The 18,767-nt window shown below is 36.6% G+C and overlaps 2 protein-coding genes across 2 annotated transcripts; one reads left to right on the top strand and one right to left on the bottom strand.

Moving 5' to 3' along the window:
• Nucleotides 1-84: 84 nt before the first annotated feature.
• LOC106407675 (actin-1) lies at nt 85-8,762 on the bottom strand. Its single transcript, XM_022704632.2, is given in 6 exon segments — nt 85-184; nt 273-328; nt 331-885; nt 962-1,355; nt 1,492-1,561; nt 8,669-8,762. Coding segments are annotated over 5 exon segments (1,131 nt in total). The 5' UTR covers nt 1,552-1,561; nt 8,669-8,762; the 3' UTR covers nt 85-118.
• A 190-nt stretch (nt 8,763-8,952) lies between these two features.
• Nucleotides 8,953-10,072, top strand: LOC106409507 (60S ribosomal protein L36-2-like). The gene is made up of 3 exons (XM_013847897.3): nt 8,953-9,141; nt 9,508-9,678; nt 9,878-10,072. Exons 1-3 carry the CDS (start codon nt 9,092-9,094, stop codon nt 9,912-9,914), a joined length of 258 nt encoding a protein of 85 aa, XP_013703351.2. The 5' UTR covers nt 8,953-9,091; the 3' UTR covers nt 9,915-10,072.
• The last annotated feature ends 8,695 nt before the right edge of the window (nt 10,073-18,767 follow it).

Raw genomic sequence — 18,767 nt, 5'->3', positions numbered from 1 at the left:
AGATACTGTAAGTTTTTTAAATTTCTTAGGCCAGAATCTGAAAAATATTGAAGAATGGCATAGAACAAGATAAAACCACAAGGGCTTCTCCAGAAGTAGACTTAACTTCAAATCAAACTCAAAAGCATTTCCGGTGGACAATCGATGGGCCTGACTCATCATATTCAGCCTTTGCAATCCACATCTACAAAAAATCAATAACAGAAGACAAGGATCAGTAAGTCAAAAACGACTAGGAAGTATCTGGTTGATTGATTGGATTAGTAGTTTACCTGCTGGAAGGTACTGAGAGAGGCCAAGATAGATCCTCCAATCCAGACAGAGTATTTCCTCCAGGCGGTGCAACTACTTTGATCTTCATGCTGCTCGGTGCCAAAGCAGTGATCTCTTTGCTCATTCTATCAGCAATCCCGGGAAACATAGTCGTCCCACCACTGAGCACAATGTGACCATACAAGTCCTTTCTGATGTCAACATCACATTTCATTATGGAGTTGTATGTGGTTTCATGGATTCCAGCATTCTCCATACCAATCATAGATGGCTGGTAAAGAACCTCTGGGCAACGGAACCGCTCAGATCCAATGGTGATCACTTGTCCATCGGGTAACTCGTAGTTCTTCTCCACGGAAGAGCTGGTTTTAGAGGTCTCAAGCTCCTGCTCGTAGTCGAGAGCAATGTAGCAGAGCTTCTCCTTGATGTCTCTGACGATTTCACGCTCAGCTGTTGTGGTGAAGGAGTAGCCACGCTCAGTGAGGATCTTCATCAGAGCGTCTGTGAGGTCATGACCTGCAAGATCGAGACGCAGGATAGCATGTGGAAGAGCGTAACCCTCGTAGATAGGTACCGTGTGACTCGCACCATCTCCAGAGTCAAGCACAATACCTACAACCACACAGACAATATTCATGTCTTGAATCTTCTTTGGAGTAAAGCAAAGCCTATAGGGTTCTGGAGTTACCAGTAGTACGACCGCTAGCGTAAAGAGAGAGGACAGCTTGAATGGCAACATACATGGCGGGAGCGTTGAAAGTTTCGAACATGATCTGATTCATCTTCTCACGGTTAGCTTTAGGGTTGAGAGGAGCTTCAGTAAGGAGAATGGGATGCTCCTCAGGAGCAACACGGAGCTCATTGTAGAAAGTGTGATGCCAGATTTTCTCCATGTCATCCCAGTTGTTGACAATACCATGCTCAATTGGATACTTGAGAGTTAGAATACCACGCTTGGACTGAGCTTCATCACCAACGTATGCATCCTTCTGCCCCATCCCAACCATGACTCCGGTGTGACGAGGACGGCCTACGATACTTGGAAACACAGCTCTCGGTGCATCATCCCCAGCAAAACCAGCCTAAATCAACACAAATAACAATAAAAAAAAAACTTAGAGATGGCAAATAGATAAACTGTTCATAGGAAACAGAGTGATGATACAAAAAAGATTCATTTTTCAGATACAGTGACAAAGTCTATATTGTAGCATTTACCTTAACCATTCCAGTGCCATTGTCGCAGACAAGGGGTTCAATGTCCTCACCGTCAGCCATTTACTCCTTTCTGCAAACAACAAACATTAAACCACAAAGCAAACAATGTTGGAATATATAACTATAGCAATAACATAATAATAACTACAGCAAAAAAAGAAGAGAAAAAGACAAAAATAGCACTAAATCAAGTTTATGTTCCCAAACTAGCACTCAAGGTCAAAAGTCACAAAAATAGCACTTAATGTTTTATCAAAAGTCACAAACTTAGGGTTTAGAGTTAAAAGGTGGGGTTTAGGATTTAGGGTTTAGGGTTTAGGGTTTAGAGTTTAGGGTTTAGATTTTAGGGTTTAGGGTTTAGGGTTTAGAGTTTAGGGTTTAGGGTTTATGGTTTAGGGTTTAGAGTTTAGGGTTTAGGGTTTAGAGTTTAGGGTTTAGGGTTTAGAGTTGAGAAATGAGGTTTTGGGGATAAGATTTCAAATTTTGAAAAATAAAAAAATTAAAATTTTCAAAGGATAAACTTAAAAATGTGCTATTTTGGTCATTTAAGTTTTTGAGTGTTATTTTTGTGATATAAACTTAGAAATGTGCTATTTTGGAGATTTGCCGAAAAAAGAATTGATTTTTTTTTTCCAACGAGTCATGAAAAATAATATCCGAAAACCGAACATTTGTTATGAACATTGTGGATTGCCATTAACCAAGACAAGAAGAGATGGCTTCTCAGGCCACGACCAGGCCCAGCCACGACCAGGCCCAACCACAGCCGTGTCCAAGAGGAGAGAGAGTCGGCGGCTGAGGAGAGAGAGTCGGCCTATCCTTTGGCCGACCTTAGATATAGGATGTTTTCTTTTTCTATGTTTTAGATCTTTTTTTTATTTCATGTTGTATTAGGTTTTGGATAATTTCTTTTTTCCTATTCCTTGTAACCCCTATATAAGGGAACACTTTGATTGAGTAATAATATACAGAGACACACGAAATATTCAGTCTCAAACCCTTCGTTCACAACACGTTATCAGCACGATAGTCTCTAGACCCTGAGACAAAACCCTAACCTAAAATCTGTCACACATAAACCCTAAATCAGACGGAACTTCAAATCGATCTATCTCTCCAACCCCGAGGAACCAGAAGACGAACCACATATCAAATTGAAGCTCTGGACGAGACGAATCTATCTGCGAAAACCGTTTGTCAATCCGATCTCATACGCGCCCACACTCGCAGAAACAACAGACGGCGCCGACTTAGTTCTTTGGAACCCTAATCTGAACCTACAAGATTTTCTAGCCAATTTCAAATCATGTTGAAAGATAAGTTTATCATAGCTCAGTTATTTGATGATACCTTATTTAGAATATGGTGTTCATGTAATCTAATACCCCTTTGTTTTGTTTCATGAGCTGAGAAGAATTGGTGCAACAATGAGAGCACACATCCGTGACCAGACGCCAAACCGTCTGAAACAGCTCGCGATCCGACAGGAGCCAGCGTCCGTCCCCGTGAAGGATAGAGGTTCATCAGCTCTCTTGGTGGTCCGGTTCAACCCTTCAAACAGAGGTATACCGTGATCTGAGAACCTAGAAAGAACAAACCCTAAAATCTAATCCATGATTATGGACTCCCTTTGTTCTTGATGAAACCCTAAATTGATATAACCTAGAATTGATCATCTCATAAATCACTAGATTAAAATCGATTCCCTTGAACATGTTTGATTGTTTGATTGTTTCTGATTTGAATTAAAGAAACCCTAAATTTGGAATCGTAATCCTAGAAACCCTAAAACCCTAAAATCGGTTTTGACTTCATTTGATCTATTGATCATTGAGGTTTCTAAATTAATTTATTGATTGATGATCTGAGATATTAGGATTGTTTGATAGATTGATTGATAGATCTAAATCTCTAAATCCTTAAGGCCTTGAAACCCTTAATCGGCTACTTGAAAGTTTTAAGATCCTAAATCACGTTTTGATTTCCTAAAGGTTTTGAAATCTTAAATCTAATAAAAGTTTTAAAAGATTGAAAGTTTAAAAATGGTTTTTGAATGTGAGTTAGGTTGCTAGATTGATTGATTCTAAAATCTAGTTGAAACATTACCAACCTTGAAATTGGTAAACTTGATATGTATTGTGTGGCATTGTGTTTTGTCATGAATCATATTAGACGACCGTAAGGTCTAATGCATTGCACACACATGTGGCCTTGTACCCTTAAAGCCTTTTAGCTTAGTGCATATCTATGTAGCCATGTGGCTAAGCATCCGGATGGTTATAGAAACCGGATTGCATAATGATCCAATCCTTAGGATTGTTGTATCACATAAATACCGTGAAGCTTAAGGCATCACAATGTATGACCGTATGGTCTAAAGAGACATCATATCTAAATGATCATGCGACCTTGTTTGTATATCTCATGAACCGATCTTTAAGATCGTTGTATCACAAGACATGGCCGTGTGACCTGACTCACACCATGATCAATTGTTTTCATAGATGCGTAAGACTTGTTTGTGGCCGAGCTTGTTAAATATCATGCGGCTACATGACCACATTGTGAACCGAAATTTTAAATGACAATGTGACTCAGATATCGAAAAGGGACTTGGTGATACAATCACCAAGGACAACAATGAGAATGAATTGGTACAGTATTCCATCATCTCATTGAAGGTCTAAAAGATCAGTACATCACTATGGAAAATCCACTAGACTTTGGGGATGCTTTACAGCATAGAAATTACCACCAGAAAACGGTGTTGCTTCCAAAGGCTAGAAATGGCTAGAAGAATCTAAGATTCTTGGATTACAAAGTCATGGATGAGTACAACTCAGTCTTGTTTAAGACAGTCTCGATGCTGAGACTTTGTGGTGAAGTAGTAACCAAGGAAGAGTTACTAGAGAAGTCCTATTCCACATTACATGTGTCGAAAGTCATACTGTAACAACAGTATAGAATAAAAGGCTTCACCACTTATACTGATCTGATCTTCAAAAAGGACCAAATTTCGATACGACTAGTCTTATTGCTTTAGATTGCATTCGTGTTTACTTTAACCTAAGGATCATTCACGATTTATATGGAATTGGTTTTAAGTTTATTAAATCTTGCCGGATCTTACTTAAACATATGAATGTTTTAAAGAGTTGCCTAAAGGGCATAAAACCAAGTAAGAAATCATGAATGGTATAGAAAGTCTAGTAGGAAACTATGGCTAAGGCATTTGCCTATAAGACATTATATACACCCAAAGAAATGTGGTCCATTGAAGTTATAATGAATGGTTTCCAAATAAGATACAATGGGCAAGAAATGTAACAAAGTTCCTTCAGATCTTTAAGAATAAAAACGCCTAAGACCTTTTGAAAGAAAGTGGTCGAGACTATACCGATGATCTCTACTGATTTATACTATGCTAAGGATCAGTATGATAAGAGGCAAGAGATGTGGTGATCATATTGAGAAACACCACGAAATTTTACACTATATGGCATGATAGGATTAGCCATCCTAGTATAGAACTTGATGCAAAAGATTAATATTGAAAAGGCACAGAGTTATCCCGTAAAGATCTCACGTTGTGAAACATGTACACATAGGGAAACTCATTAGGCTTAATTATCCCAAAGCACCACGACCTTATAGTATGGTCATGAGGGGGAGAGAGGATAAACCCATGATCAATACTACAAGTTCGTGTACTATGGTCTAAACACCATGATATATGGCTCGGCCATTACTAGACCATAAAGGGCCATTACCCGGCCAAAGAGAGGCCATGATACAAACAGCCAAACCAAAGAGGCCATCACCTATAAACAGCTTAGCCACGACTTGGCCACGACTTGGCCGTGACATGTCTGAATAGTGCAGGCTTGTCCGCACACAGTCCATGACTCGGTCAAAGAAGCCGAAGAGACCATGAGAGACAACGGTCTGGCCGCAAAGGCCATAACCGGTCCGCAAAGGCCATTACCTATAAAAGGACTGTCCATTACCTATATGCTTGGGGACATTATGAATATACATGTACAGAGTGATAATAAGCATCAGGCCATATAAGTGAGCATAGATATTCCCATCTAAAGAATGAATACGGGTCATTAAAACCAGACAAACCATCTTAAGAGATTCTGAGATAAAACCACCACATACATATATGTGCCGTCTAAGATGGAACCTCAGAAGAGGATTGGGAATATATGTTGGATAGGAGTATTACTTTCTCCCCAAATTCAAAGAAAGCTTGAGCCAAAACATGGGTGATTAAAATAGTGGCCAAGTACGGATTGCATGATCAAATGGATCCGACTATCCAAACATTAAAGGAGAAAGATTATAAGCTAGATAAAGAAAGAGTAAAGGAATGATAAGAATGGTTTTAACCATCATTGTCTTGGCAAGATCCTCGGACTATACATTATGATATAAGACGTCCAAAGAAAGATAATATAAAGATAGCCAATTGAGAAGCTAATCGAAATGTCAGACACTGACCCGAAAAGAATGACTAACCAGCTTAGCACCAAACGAAATTTAAAGTCCTAGAAGAGACATAATCAAGTTGCTATAGAGTCTATGCAAGATAGACCAAGTGTTCCATAAGAGTAAAGAAACTCGGATAGAAAGAAAAGGTGCATAGACAGATCCGAAGTCATGATAAGAGAAACCATACCAGACATAGAGATAAAGGCTGGCCAGCTACACATCTAAGGTACCAAACCAAGTAGTCTTGGGACGCCAAGCTGCTAGGTAACAAAGGTCCTGGATAATGAAATCTCAAAGTGATCAGATCATGTCTGGAACATAGTGGAATCACATGAAAGTGTCGACACACACATTTGTATAAAGATACATAAGAGAATAGCACTTGAACATAAGCGAGGATCATGTACCCACGAATGAATACTCATCATACAATCATAGAATCATAAAGATTATAAAAGAATAGAAAGATAAACGTGGAGGTTCAAAGTATCTAAAGAGAGATGAGCGTATTGGCTATGTACATATACAGAAACACCATCTGATAAACCAGTGAAATAGATGGATCTTGTGAGATAAAGAAACCGTGAGAGAGGACACATGATCACGTGGCCTAGAGTGTCTATGTCTTCATATTAACAGCATTAGATCATAGCTTGTTTACACAAGGTACTCACAGAGATCAAAGGAACAGATTATAAGGAGATGAACTCCTATGTGGTGATTGATGCTACAAATTTTCGATATTAAACCAAGTCTGGTCATAAGAAAGAAAATAGATACACTAAATGTAGTAAGCAGCATATAGATCACTGGATAAGATAAGATAAGAGAACAGCTTTGTTCCTAAGCTGATTCATGGACTGAAGCAAAAGCAGCTGCATAAAGTATATAAAAGAAATTGATCACACATGATCATTGATCTTGGAGTTGTGTAAAAGACAATCCAATAACAGTCCATATATATATGAGAATTTATAAAGAAATTCCTTGTGCTTATACTAAACCTAAAGAAGGTTAGTAGATATAGAATGAAATCTATGTGGGTGTCTGGCTAAAAACGTCCAGCACATCAGCTAAGAGCATCCGGCTCTCTGACCAAAAGCGTCCAGCCCTCAGGCTATAAGTGTCCGGCCCCTTCTACCAAGGATGTCCGACTCATATCCTTTGATCACGGCTAGTATAAAAGATCAACCAACAGGTTGTAATCCGACATCAGATCCCTTAAGGATCCGGGATAGCAGAATAGTTTACAGCTGTTGTGTAACCCACACAAGACTTTGTCGTGAGGTTAATAGGAGATATTTGATCTACCCTTCCCGGTCGGATACCAAAAGTATTGTAAGCCCGTGGAGTCAAGATCCATGACCTAACAATATATATTAAGCGTGTGATATGATCCACAACAACTAAGGTCATGAGACGCCATCATATGACATTACCTAAGGCAAAGGAATCAATGCCCACATCCATGAGGGCCTAAGAGCCACAGCAATGATTGATCATGAACACTCATGAAACAAGTAGTGAACATGTATAGACAAGGTCTATGACCTGGACATAGATCAACCAGATTGAAACATGGTCGAATGATAAACCATATTTAGTATGCTGTCCATAAGTACTTGGTCTGTCCGACCTAAGTAAAGGAGTTTGATGAGTAGACAGTCACGTCTAGACTATGGACAGATGCAAACACGTTTTGCAAAGACCAACATGTGATTCCCGAGGACAATGTGGTTCACATTGCTTAGCACACATGCTTTAAACGGGACACTCAATGTCAAAGGACATGAGAAACGACCTAAGAGGTCTAAGTGGTCTTAATTACGGTACAGTAATGAAACTGGCCGATTACTCCCTTCCTACACAGACAGGATAGATCACGCATCAAGATGCGTAGTATGTAGAACCTACACCGAGGTTCGCATCAGGGGGAGTAGTGCGTGTTGTACTTTTTTTCCTTCATCATGGTTTTGTCCCGCTGGGTTTTTCTGATAAGGTTTTAATGAGGCAACATTAAGCGTACTACAAATCCTGTATGGTTATGGCATCCAAGGGGGAATGTTATGAACATTGTGGATTGTCATTAACCAAGACAAGAAGAGATGACTTCTCAGACCACGACCAGGCCCAGCCACGACCAGGCCCAACCACAGCCGTGTCCAAAAGGAGAGAGAGTCGGCGGCTGAGGAGAGAGAGTCGGCCTATCCTTTGGCCGACCTTAGATATAAGATGTTTTCCTTTTCTATGTTTTAGATATTTTCCTATTTCATGTTGTTTTAGGTTTTGGATAATTTCTTTTTTCCTATTCCTTGTAACCCCTATATAAGGGAACAATTTGATTGAGTAATAATATACAGAGACACACGAAATATTCAGTCTCAAACCCTTCGTTCACAACAACATTCTTTTTATATTATTAAACAAACATTCATCACAGTTGAATAGAAAAAACAAACGATACTATCACACGCTCGGAAAAATGCTTGAATTTAAGAACCAAAAAACAGAAGAGTATCAATCAAAATGGGATCTTTAGGAAGGTTCACTCGTTCAAGCCACGAAACCTCAAATCCATAAAATCAATTGTCAATCGAAAATGTGGCGAATAAATAATGATATCTGGATCCGTAATAACACAATTAGCAATCTCAAATTTTACGGAATAGAAGATGAAAACCTTTTCTCGCGGCAGGGTGAATCTCTGGAGAAACAATCAATCAATGAAAAAAGGTTAATGCGAAGGAGGAGGACAACCAAAACGCATGGCAAACGTAAAATATAAAAACGGTTCAATTAAAGTAAGAAGTCGGTTATACCCTCTGTTCTAAAATAATTTGTTTATAAGATTTTTTCGGTTTAAATTCGGTGAAATGTTATAATAAATGGGCCAAAAGAAGCCCGACATTTTAGGCCCAAACTATTTGTGAAAGGGTTAGGTTTTTTCTCCAGCCTCCGTATATATTAGAGTTTTTTTTCTGTCATCAACCGCCACCTTCTTCTTGCCGGAGAGCTCGATCCAAAAACAAGGTTCCACATTTGGAGGAGAAGATGACAACACCGCAAGTAAAGACCGGTTTGTTTGTCGGTTTGAACAAAGGCCATGTTGTCACCAGACGCGAGTTGGCTCCTCGTCCCCGTGCTCGCAAAGGAGTATGCTTCTCTTTCCTTATAAACTCTTTGGATTATATTTTTGTTCAGATAGTGCCTGGGAATATAGTTTCTGATTTTGTTGCTGGATTCATGATCTGACGTTAATGGAAATTTGGTATTGTAACATTTTTGCCATAGTCGTTATCTTGTGAATCTTATATGTTGACAAGATTATCTAACGCAACACCATTTGATCTTGCAATATTTATCCTTGTGATTTGCTGCATTCTTGAGTTTATGTTTTGCTTGGTTCTTGTTTTGGTGGCATTATCTTGCAATTGTGTTGTGGCATTTTTTTCATTGTGATTCTTCTTGTTTTATTTTGTTGTGGATCTGATTAGGGTATAATCTTTCTCATGTGCTCAGAAAACAAGCAAGAGAAGTTGCCGGTTTTGCTCCCTACGAGAAGAGAATCACTGAGCTTCTTAAGGTTGGTAAAGACAAGCGTGCTCTTAAGGTGGCCAAGCGAAAGTTGGGTACCCACAAGAGAGCCAAGAGGAAGAGAGAGGAGATGTCTAGCGTTCTCCGCAAGATGAGGTAAAAACCCTATTTCTTACGATTCTGCTTTTGTTCTTCTAGATGTGTATCTTTCTGAGGAACTTGTTACATACATGAAAAGCTTATCTAGAGTTTTAAACCGCTAGAGAGAAGTATCCACTAGCTAAGTTAATATGAAAACGAAACAAGCTTATCGTTCTGAACTCGGATACATTTTTTGTTGTTCTAATAAATGTAGGTCTGGTGGTGGTGGTGTCACCGAGAAGAAGAAATGAGCTTAGCTAGAGAACCACTCGTATTGTGTGTGTTTAGTGTTTTGGATCTTAAGAGTTTTGTTGTCCAAGACTGGTGTTTATTATTTTTATGCGTCAAAGCGTCTATCCACTTTTTATCATATTTTTTTTAATTACCTTCGAATGTGATTTCATTTAAATACTGAAAATTAAGAAAGTAACAACTAACAAGTAATAAAAGCGTAACGAAAATTTACTTTATAACAATACTTAATTAAAAATAGAAGAGTAGTAATTATACGTTAATTAAGTATTTCCTTAAAAAAAAAGTGAAAAAGATCATCGTACATGAGGTTACAACAAGTTCATCAACTCATCATCTTGGTACACAAGACTGGCTAAACATCTATTTCACCAGAGTAGATGTACTTTTAAGAATTGTTTAGAAATACGGATAACGGTATAAAAAATTATAATATTATTTGAAAACATTAAAAAACAAGTAATAGGTTTATATAATTATTAAAAAAAATTGAAATTTCATTGTATTATGAGAAACTATTTATCTGTGCTAACTTTAAAATATACGAAAATGGCCGAATCTAATTACTTAAAAACATATTTTATCTAAAATAATCATAAAACAAAATTTAAACTTTATATACATATTTCAAATCAAAATAATAATCTAAAATTGATTTATATCAAAATTTGATTCAAAAATATACATATATTCAAAAATTGATTTTTACTAGAATATTTTTTAATAACCATTATAAAAAGTGTTTTTCAATATATATAAAAAAAATACAAGAAAAAACTCAATTTCAAACATCAACTTAAATTATGGCTTTTATATTTCAAATTAAAAAATATAAGATATGTGATTATTTATATGATGGTACATAAAATATACTATTAATTATATGATTATTTATATGCAGACATCCATTCAGATTTGGTTTGGGTCTAATCTGGTTTCGGGTTAAAGATTTCAGCCACATTCGGGTATTTCTAAATTTTGATTCGGATTCGGTTTAAATCTTTGCGGGTTTGGCTCAGGAACGGATAACCCATTTAAATTTCTCAAAATCTATAAACAAAATAAAAATTACATATAAATTTGAATAACATATGTCAAAATACTTAAACTTGACATATAAATTGGTTTGGTTTGAATATATGGATAGAGAATCAATAAATATTTTAATTATTTTGGTGTTTTGAGTATAATTTAACTATTTTAGATATTTACTTTTGACTATTTGTATGTATTTTCAAGTATTTTGGACAACTTAATAGTATTATATATATTGGATGTTTCTTAATAAATATCAAATCTAAAAATAATTAATATATTTGGGTATATAAATTTGGTGTTTTCAAGTATATAAATTTGGTGTTTTCAAGTATATAAATTTATTTCAGATACATTCGGGTATCCGAAATACTTTGGTTCGGATTGGATTCAGTTTTGGTTCTTTAAATACCAAAATATTGAAATCCATTCGGATATTTAATCAATTCCGGTTCGGATTTAATGATACTTATTTGGATCGGGTTTGGTTTGATTCTTCGGATTCATATTTTTACCCAACTCTATATGGTACATATAAAATATAATTAATTATATAATGACACAGATACAATATAAAATATTGACATGAAAAACAAATAGGAACATATTTTTGAAAAAATGCATCTGCCCGGATCAAAGTTTAGTTTGGATTATAGGTCAATCTAGTTTAATCGGTTGAACCTAATTACCAAATTTGACAAATATTGATTTTGAATATATAAACTTAAAAATAATAATAGTAAACATGATATAAAATTTTAAATAGAAAACATTGGAAATATTAATTAATTTTTTGTTTATCTGGTTCGTAGATCTTTTTTATAATTTTAGTGGTTTTATTCCGTTCAGTAACTTGAAGATCTAAACCGATTATATCACCGGTTGATAGTCAGATCTGTTCTTATCATCGGATCAGTCTAGACTCTAGTTTTATAAACACTCTTTTGGTTATAACTATGGATGTTACGGTAAGCTACTGTAGGGATGTTTGTGCTATAGCCGATAACCCTGTCATGGCCCAACATGATGACTCTCTCGTCCGTTTGAGAAAACAACTATGCATACTTTCACCGTTTTTATTCTTCCTTCTTCCAGATTTCACCATAGTTATAATGCTAACTGCACTAACTATAACCATCAATGCCACTATTGAGTGTATAGTATGATGAGTTTCTCAATTATTCGTCTTCAAGTCAAATTTTCTAATGATGGACCCTCTGCCTAAGACTATTCCCTGTACTTATACTGTAGCCACTGAAACTTACTTTTATCTAAATCGTCATTCCTGATTTTCTCATCCATGAATCAACAAAGCCAAAAGCAGTGGTGCAAAATGTTTACGTTGCAAGAATCATTGTATCTGGAAATAAGATTCCAATTCTAAATGGAAATAAAACGATGTTTCACAGACAATTTCATTCTTCCAAATGCAGTGGTTGACGTGTGCCCCGTTGATGTCGATCGAAGTCGTTGTCTTTCTAAAACTAGCAGGGGCATTATATTCTTGTTCACTAAAGGTTTCGATGACACGAACAGCCAGATGACTTATTACAAGTTAAGTTGATAGAAACCAATACAAAAGTATTAATTCTCGTTTCCATGTGAGGAGTGTTTTCTCCAGGGTCAGTTGGTATATAGTTACGGTATAAAGTTAAAATGCAAATGCTTTTTCATATATAGAAAAATAAATTTTGGAGTTTGGACTCCCGAAAATTAAATGGGTTGAGGGTCTAGGTACGGTAATCTTAAAATGTACATGTAAACGCAAAACAAATGTTTTTTTTTTTACATAAACGATTATTATATTACTCAAACTAGAAGTAATTTAAATAACCAAATCGGAATAAAACAATCAACAAAACATAAATCCTATAAATTCTTTAGTGGTCTTAGCTAATGAATTCGCTTATGAAATTTTGGTAAGAATGATACATCAATTTCAAATCATGAAATCTTTGTTTTAGTGTTTTTTAACTCCCTTAATTCTGTTGAAAAACTTGACCTCGCTCCTAAATTTTGAATTAACTATATCAAGTCCTAACAATCTTTCCATCGTACATATGAGTGCTTTACTTTTGCATGTAATGGCAGAAAGTTTTTTCTTCTAGTTCAAGGTTCCTAAAAGCTGGCTTTCCCCTAAAAAATTTTCCAAGCTCATCCATAAGCACCACTGAATTGTGATTTTGAACTTCAAAACTTATTAACCATACAAATATTTTGTAAGCTTAATCTGGTTCTACTATCTCTCCAGAATTCCTCTTATGCTAGGTTTGACATTCTCCTTCCTCATATCTAATAATAGATCTTTATTAATTTTTGTAAATAGTTTGTCGTTTCGAACCTTCCAAATATAACAAATTTATCATTGATATGGATCTTTATCATGTTCTAAAGTTTTTTTGTCACTTTTACTTTAGAACAGATAATCTATTTCAGTGTGAACCCTCAATATATAGCCATTTGTTAGATTCTTGGGAACCGCTAAAAAGCCAGTAGTACGTAATATGCAATACAAGAAGCGAATTCAAACACAAAATGCTAAGTAAACACAAATATATGAAAACATGTACGTTGATTTTAAATGTAAACACAAATGTTACGTGTGAAGAGGAATATAATATACAAATGTTTTTTCTCTTTTTTTGAAACACATAATATACAAATGCTATAGATGGAAAGATAAACACATAAAAATGCAAAGATAGATAGAACAATATACGAAAAATGCAGACAATGGACGCAAATATAGTTGCATTATATTTCATGGAATAAGTGACTTTGTTTTCATTCGTTTTTCCAGTGCGGTAGTGTCTTGTCTCGCTCCGTTGGTGATAGTTGTGGTGACTGGTGTAGGCTATATGTTCGACTGCAGACAAAAAGCTTTTATGTTCTGCTCTACTTCTTCTCGTTGTTTAGTGTTATGCCTCAATTGTTTTATGTTCCAGTTTCTTTTTTGAAAACGGTTTTATGGGTCGTCAGAGCTTGACGTGGCAATCTCCTTAACGGGGTTAAGTAAGGAGATTGACCCGAAGTTCTTATGATGGAGTTTTTAGAGGAAGTTAAGAATAACTCCGGGTTAATCATGGTCTTAGTGGTGATGGTTTCTGTTTCACCGGTTTGTTAGGGTTTTTATATAACCCGTTTAATTCTGTTTAGCTCATTTTGGGTTAATCTTAAATTTGTCTAATTCTAAATTGATGTAAAAGCTCTGGACCAAGCCCATCCTGAAACTTTGATTCTGTTCGGCCGTTTTTTTTTTTGTGCAATCCATTAAAATTTACTATAATGCACAGAAAGTTTAATAAAAAAACGTATGGTGAGAGCAAACTTACGATGCTTTGAACAAATTGTTCCTAAAAATTTGGAGGATCACTTGTTTGGCACTTTTGGCTATTCCCCTCATGAAAAGTCCAAAACTATTTCATGGAAAAACGATCGCCACGTGATTTGATTTTTTATTGTTTATTTATTTTATCGTGAATTCTCCCACTATTATGTGATTATTGAGGCTTTTTTAAAGTTGTATGTTTAACATTTTCTTAGAAAAATAATAATCTAAGTGTTTACTTAACACTTCCAAAGATATGGCCACTATGGCAGATAACAAGTAATATTAAATTGATAGTCTTTGCACGTATGACTAATTTTTGATAGTTTTTAGTTTATGCTATCCTAAGGCAATCACGTGGCTTCTCCAGTTCTTTGGTTTTACTTATTCAAATAATAGAACTATTGTTTAGGGAATAGTTCCCCACTTTGTTTCACGTTATCTTTTGTTAGGAGTTGTGACTCCACGTTTTCATTATTCATGTTTTGTAAGAGTTAATGACTCCAATATCTTTTCTATTTAAATCAATGAAAACCCTAAAAAGAGGTAGTCATAACTACCCAAAAGAAAAGTGTGTTTTAGTGTGTTCTTAATTTGTTCTTGAACAAATCACTACAAGAAAACAGCGATATTCTGACAGACATTCCGACGGAAAATGAAATCCTCGGAATATCCCGAGGAATTTCCGAGGAAATTCCGAGGAAACACAAAATTTGGTTTCCTCGGAATTTCCTCGGAATATACCGACGGAATTCCGAGGAAATATCAATCCGTCGGAATATTTCGAGGAAATTCAGAGGAAATATGTGTTCCTCGGAAAAAACCGATGAATTCCAAGAAAATATTATAGCCGTTGGAGAGTCGTTGGGGGATTTTACAAAATTCCGAGGAAATTCCGACGAACTAGCCGTTGGCGTCGGAATTTCCTCGGTCTGTCGGCAGGATTTAAACTATAAATACAAACACTCCTCTTCCTCTTCATTCACTCCATATCTTCATCTTCCCTCTTACTCTATTTACGCACGAATTTGATTCATAAAAAATATGTCTTCTTCAAATTATTTTCGTTCTTGGATCGATCGACCTCATTTGGATCTGAACACGAGATTGCTTACGGAAGAATACCAACGAGATATAACCGAATTCATGGGGTTAGTTCACCAACAACCGGAAGCAAAAACAGGTATGTTAAGATGTTCTTGCTCTAATTGTAAAAATAGAAAGGTTATTAAAGAATGGGATGTTTGGACTCATCTATATTTGAGTGGGTTTACACGAAGTTACAAAATTTGGTATCATCATGGGGAAACTGATTATGAACATGGTAGTACTAGCGAACCTCAGCCAGCGGTTAGATTAGAAGAACCAATTAGAACGGATGTAGATTATGGTGTAGGTACTGAGCAGATGGTAAATGATCATTTTAGAGGGGAAGATTTACCCAATGCACAAGCTAGGAGATTTTATGATATGTTGGATGCTGGAAAGCAACCATTGTACGAAGGTTGCAGAGATGGTCATTCAGCTTTATCATCTGCTACAAGATTGATGGGCATTAAAATAGATTATAATTTGGCTGAAGACTGTGTGGATGCGATTGCTGATTTTGTAAAAGGTATTCTACCCGAGGATAATGTAGCTCCTGGTTCATACTACGAGGTTCAGAAACTCGTAGCTGGTCTTGGTTTATCGTATCAGGTAATAGATGTATGCAGCGACAGCTGCATGATTTATTGGAGGGCGGATGAACAGCGTGTTACATGCAAATTTTGTGGAAAGCCTCGTTATAAAGATACGAGTGGAAGAGTTCTAGTGCCATATAAAAGGATGTGGTATTTACCTTTGACGGAAAGGTTGCAGAGGTTGTATCTGTCTGAACGCACAGCGCAACCAATGAGATGGCATGCGGAGCACTCAACAGATGGTGAGATCAGACATCCTTCAGATGCAAAAGCGTGGAAGCATTTCCAATCAAAGTATCCCGACTTTGCGTATGAGAGAAGAAATGTCTACTTTGGATTATGTACTGATGGTTTCAGTCCGTTTGGCAAGAGTGGAAGACAGTATTCTCTATGGCCCGTCATTCTTACACCATACAACCTACCCCCAAACTTGTGCTTGCGACGAGAGTTTTTGTTTCTCTCGATTCTCGTTCCCGGACCAGAGCATCCTAAGAGATCACTTGATGTGTTTCTTCAGCCACTAATATATGAGTTGCAACAACTATGGGCTCAAGGTGCTGAAACATACGATGTTTCGTGTAAAGAAAACTTTCAAATGCGGGCAGTACTAATGTGGACAATAACTGATTTTCCAGCATATGGTATGTTGTCTGGATGGACAACGCATGGAAGGCTATCATGTCCATATTGTCAAGATAACACTGATGCTTTCCAACTAAAACACGGAAGGAAAACGTGTTGGTTTGACTGTCACAGAAGATTCCTACCACCTGATCATCCATATCGTAGGAGTAGGAATTTGTTTACGAAGAACAAGAGGGTGTTTGACAGTCCACCTCCGAAAATTTGTGGGAAAGATTTGAAGATACAACTAAGAGATTTTGGTGCAGAAAGGACGCCAGACGTCGGTGGACATGAGTGTTTTCCAGTAGATGCTGTTGGAGAACTACATAACTGGCACAAAAAAAGTATTTTCTGGGATTTGCCATACTGGGAGGATCATCTGCTAAGGCATAATTTAGATGTCATGCATATTGAGAAGAACTTTTTTGACATTCTCATGAACACGATCCTTAATGTTCAAGGTAAAACAAAGGATAATTTGAAGTCAAGACTGGATTTAGTCGATATATGCGCTCGTTCAAAACTTCATGTTGATGAGAATGGTAGGGCTCCTTTTCCCATATACCGACTTGATGCAGAGGGAAAAGATGCGTTCTTTGATTGGATTTCAAACGATGTGGAATTTCCAGACGGTTACGCATCAAATTTGCGTAACTTTATCGACAGAAAGAAAGGAAAGTTTACTGGCTTGAAAAGCCACGATTGTCATGTAATGATGCAGCGCCTCCTTCCGTTCGCCTTCAAGGAACTATTAGCACGAAATGTTCATGAAGCGATTGCAGGGCTAAGTGGTTTCTTCCGCGATTTATGCACGAGATCAGTGACTCTTGAAGGTATTGAAAATTTGAAGACTAACATAGCCGTGATTCAGTGCAACCTTGAGAAGATATTTCCTCCCTCATTTTTTGATGTTATGGAGCATCTTGTTATTCACCTGGTAAGAGAATTGGAACTTGGTGGTTCTGTGCAGTATAGATGGATGTATCTGTATGAGCGGTATATGTTCCATTTGAAGAAGATGGTGAAAAATTTAAATAGGGTGGAAGGTTCTATAGTCGCACAGATGATCAATGAAGAAACTTCAAACTTTGCCGAGTACTACTTTCCAGCAGAAGTTCAGACCAAAAACAGAAGACCTGCTCGGCATGATGATAGAGGCGAACGGGATAATCTAATCGATCGATCACATTGTTACGCTTTGGTCCATCTTAGTGATCGATCGATGCGTTTTTGGATATATATACATCGATCGATCCGTTTATAAAAAAACGTACGAGATTTTCCGAGGACATTCCGAGGAACGCTTGAGATTCTCGATCGATCGATGGGATAATCTAATCAATCGATCACATTGTTACGCTTTGGTCCATCTTATTGATCGATAGATGCGTTTTTGGATATATATACATCGATCGATCCGTTTATAAAAAAACGTACGAGATTTTCCGAGGACATTCCGAGGAACGCTTGAGATTCTCGATCGATCGATGGGATAATCTAATCGATCGATCACATTGTTACGCTTTGGTCCATCTTAGTGATCGATCGATGCGTTTTTGGATATATATATACATCGATCGATCCGTTTAGAAAAAAAAAATTGACGTATTGAAACCCCAAACACTAGTTCCTCGGAATTTTCTCGGAATATTCCGACGGAATTCCGAGGAAGAAAAGGGTTTCCTCGGAATTCTCTCGGAATAATCCGAGGAAATTCTGAGGAAATAGGGTTTTTAAACCGAAAACAACGTTTTCCGGTTTGAATAACACCTATATAACCCTTATTAAGTGTCTTACGTTCATTATGAAGTCAAAAATTTGTTCCTTACCGTATAATTAACACTTTTCCGATTGTATGAACGAAATCCCACAACATAAGAGAAACACTTATACCTTTTAATGAACGGTAAAGGGAATACTTTCAATTAGTTTTGAAATTTGTTATTTCATGGTTTATGCTCATCTATACAAAGAATCCTCAATGGTATGCATTACAATTGTATAAGAAATAAAATACGGCAAAAAAAATTGATGTTTTGAAACCCCAAACACTAGTTCCTCGATATTTCCTCGGAATATTCCGAGGAAATTTCGACGGATATTTTACTATCCGTCGGAATGTCATCGGAATATTTTCATTTTACCGGGCAAATATTTCGCGAAAATTGAAATTAGAATTCCGA

Source organism: Brassica napus, chromosome C6, assembly GCF_020379485.1.
Source record: "Brassica napus cultivar Da-Ae chromosome C6, Da-Ae, whole genome shotgun sequence".
Lineage (NCBI taxonomy): Eukaryota > Viridiplantae > Streptophyta > Magnoliopsida > Brassicales > Brassicaceae > Brassica > Brassica napus.
Note: the sequence above shows the minus strand (reverse complement) of the source record. Positions and strands in the feature narration are given on the sequence as shown.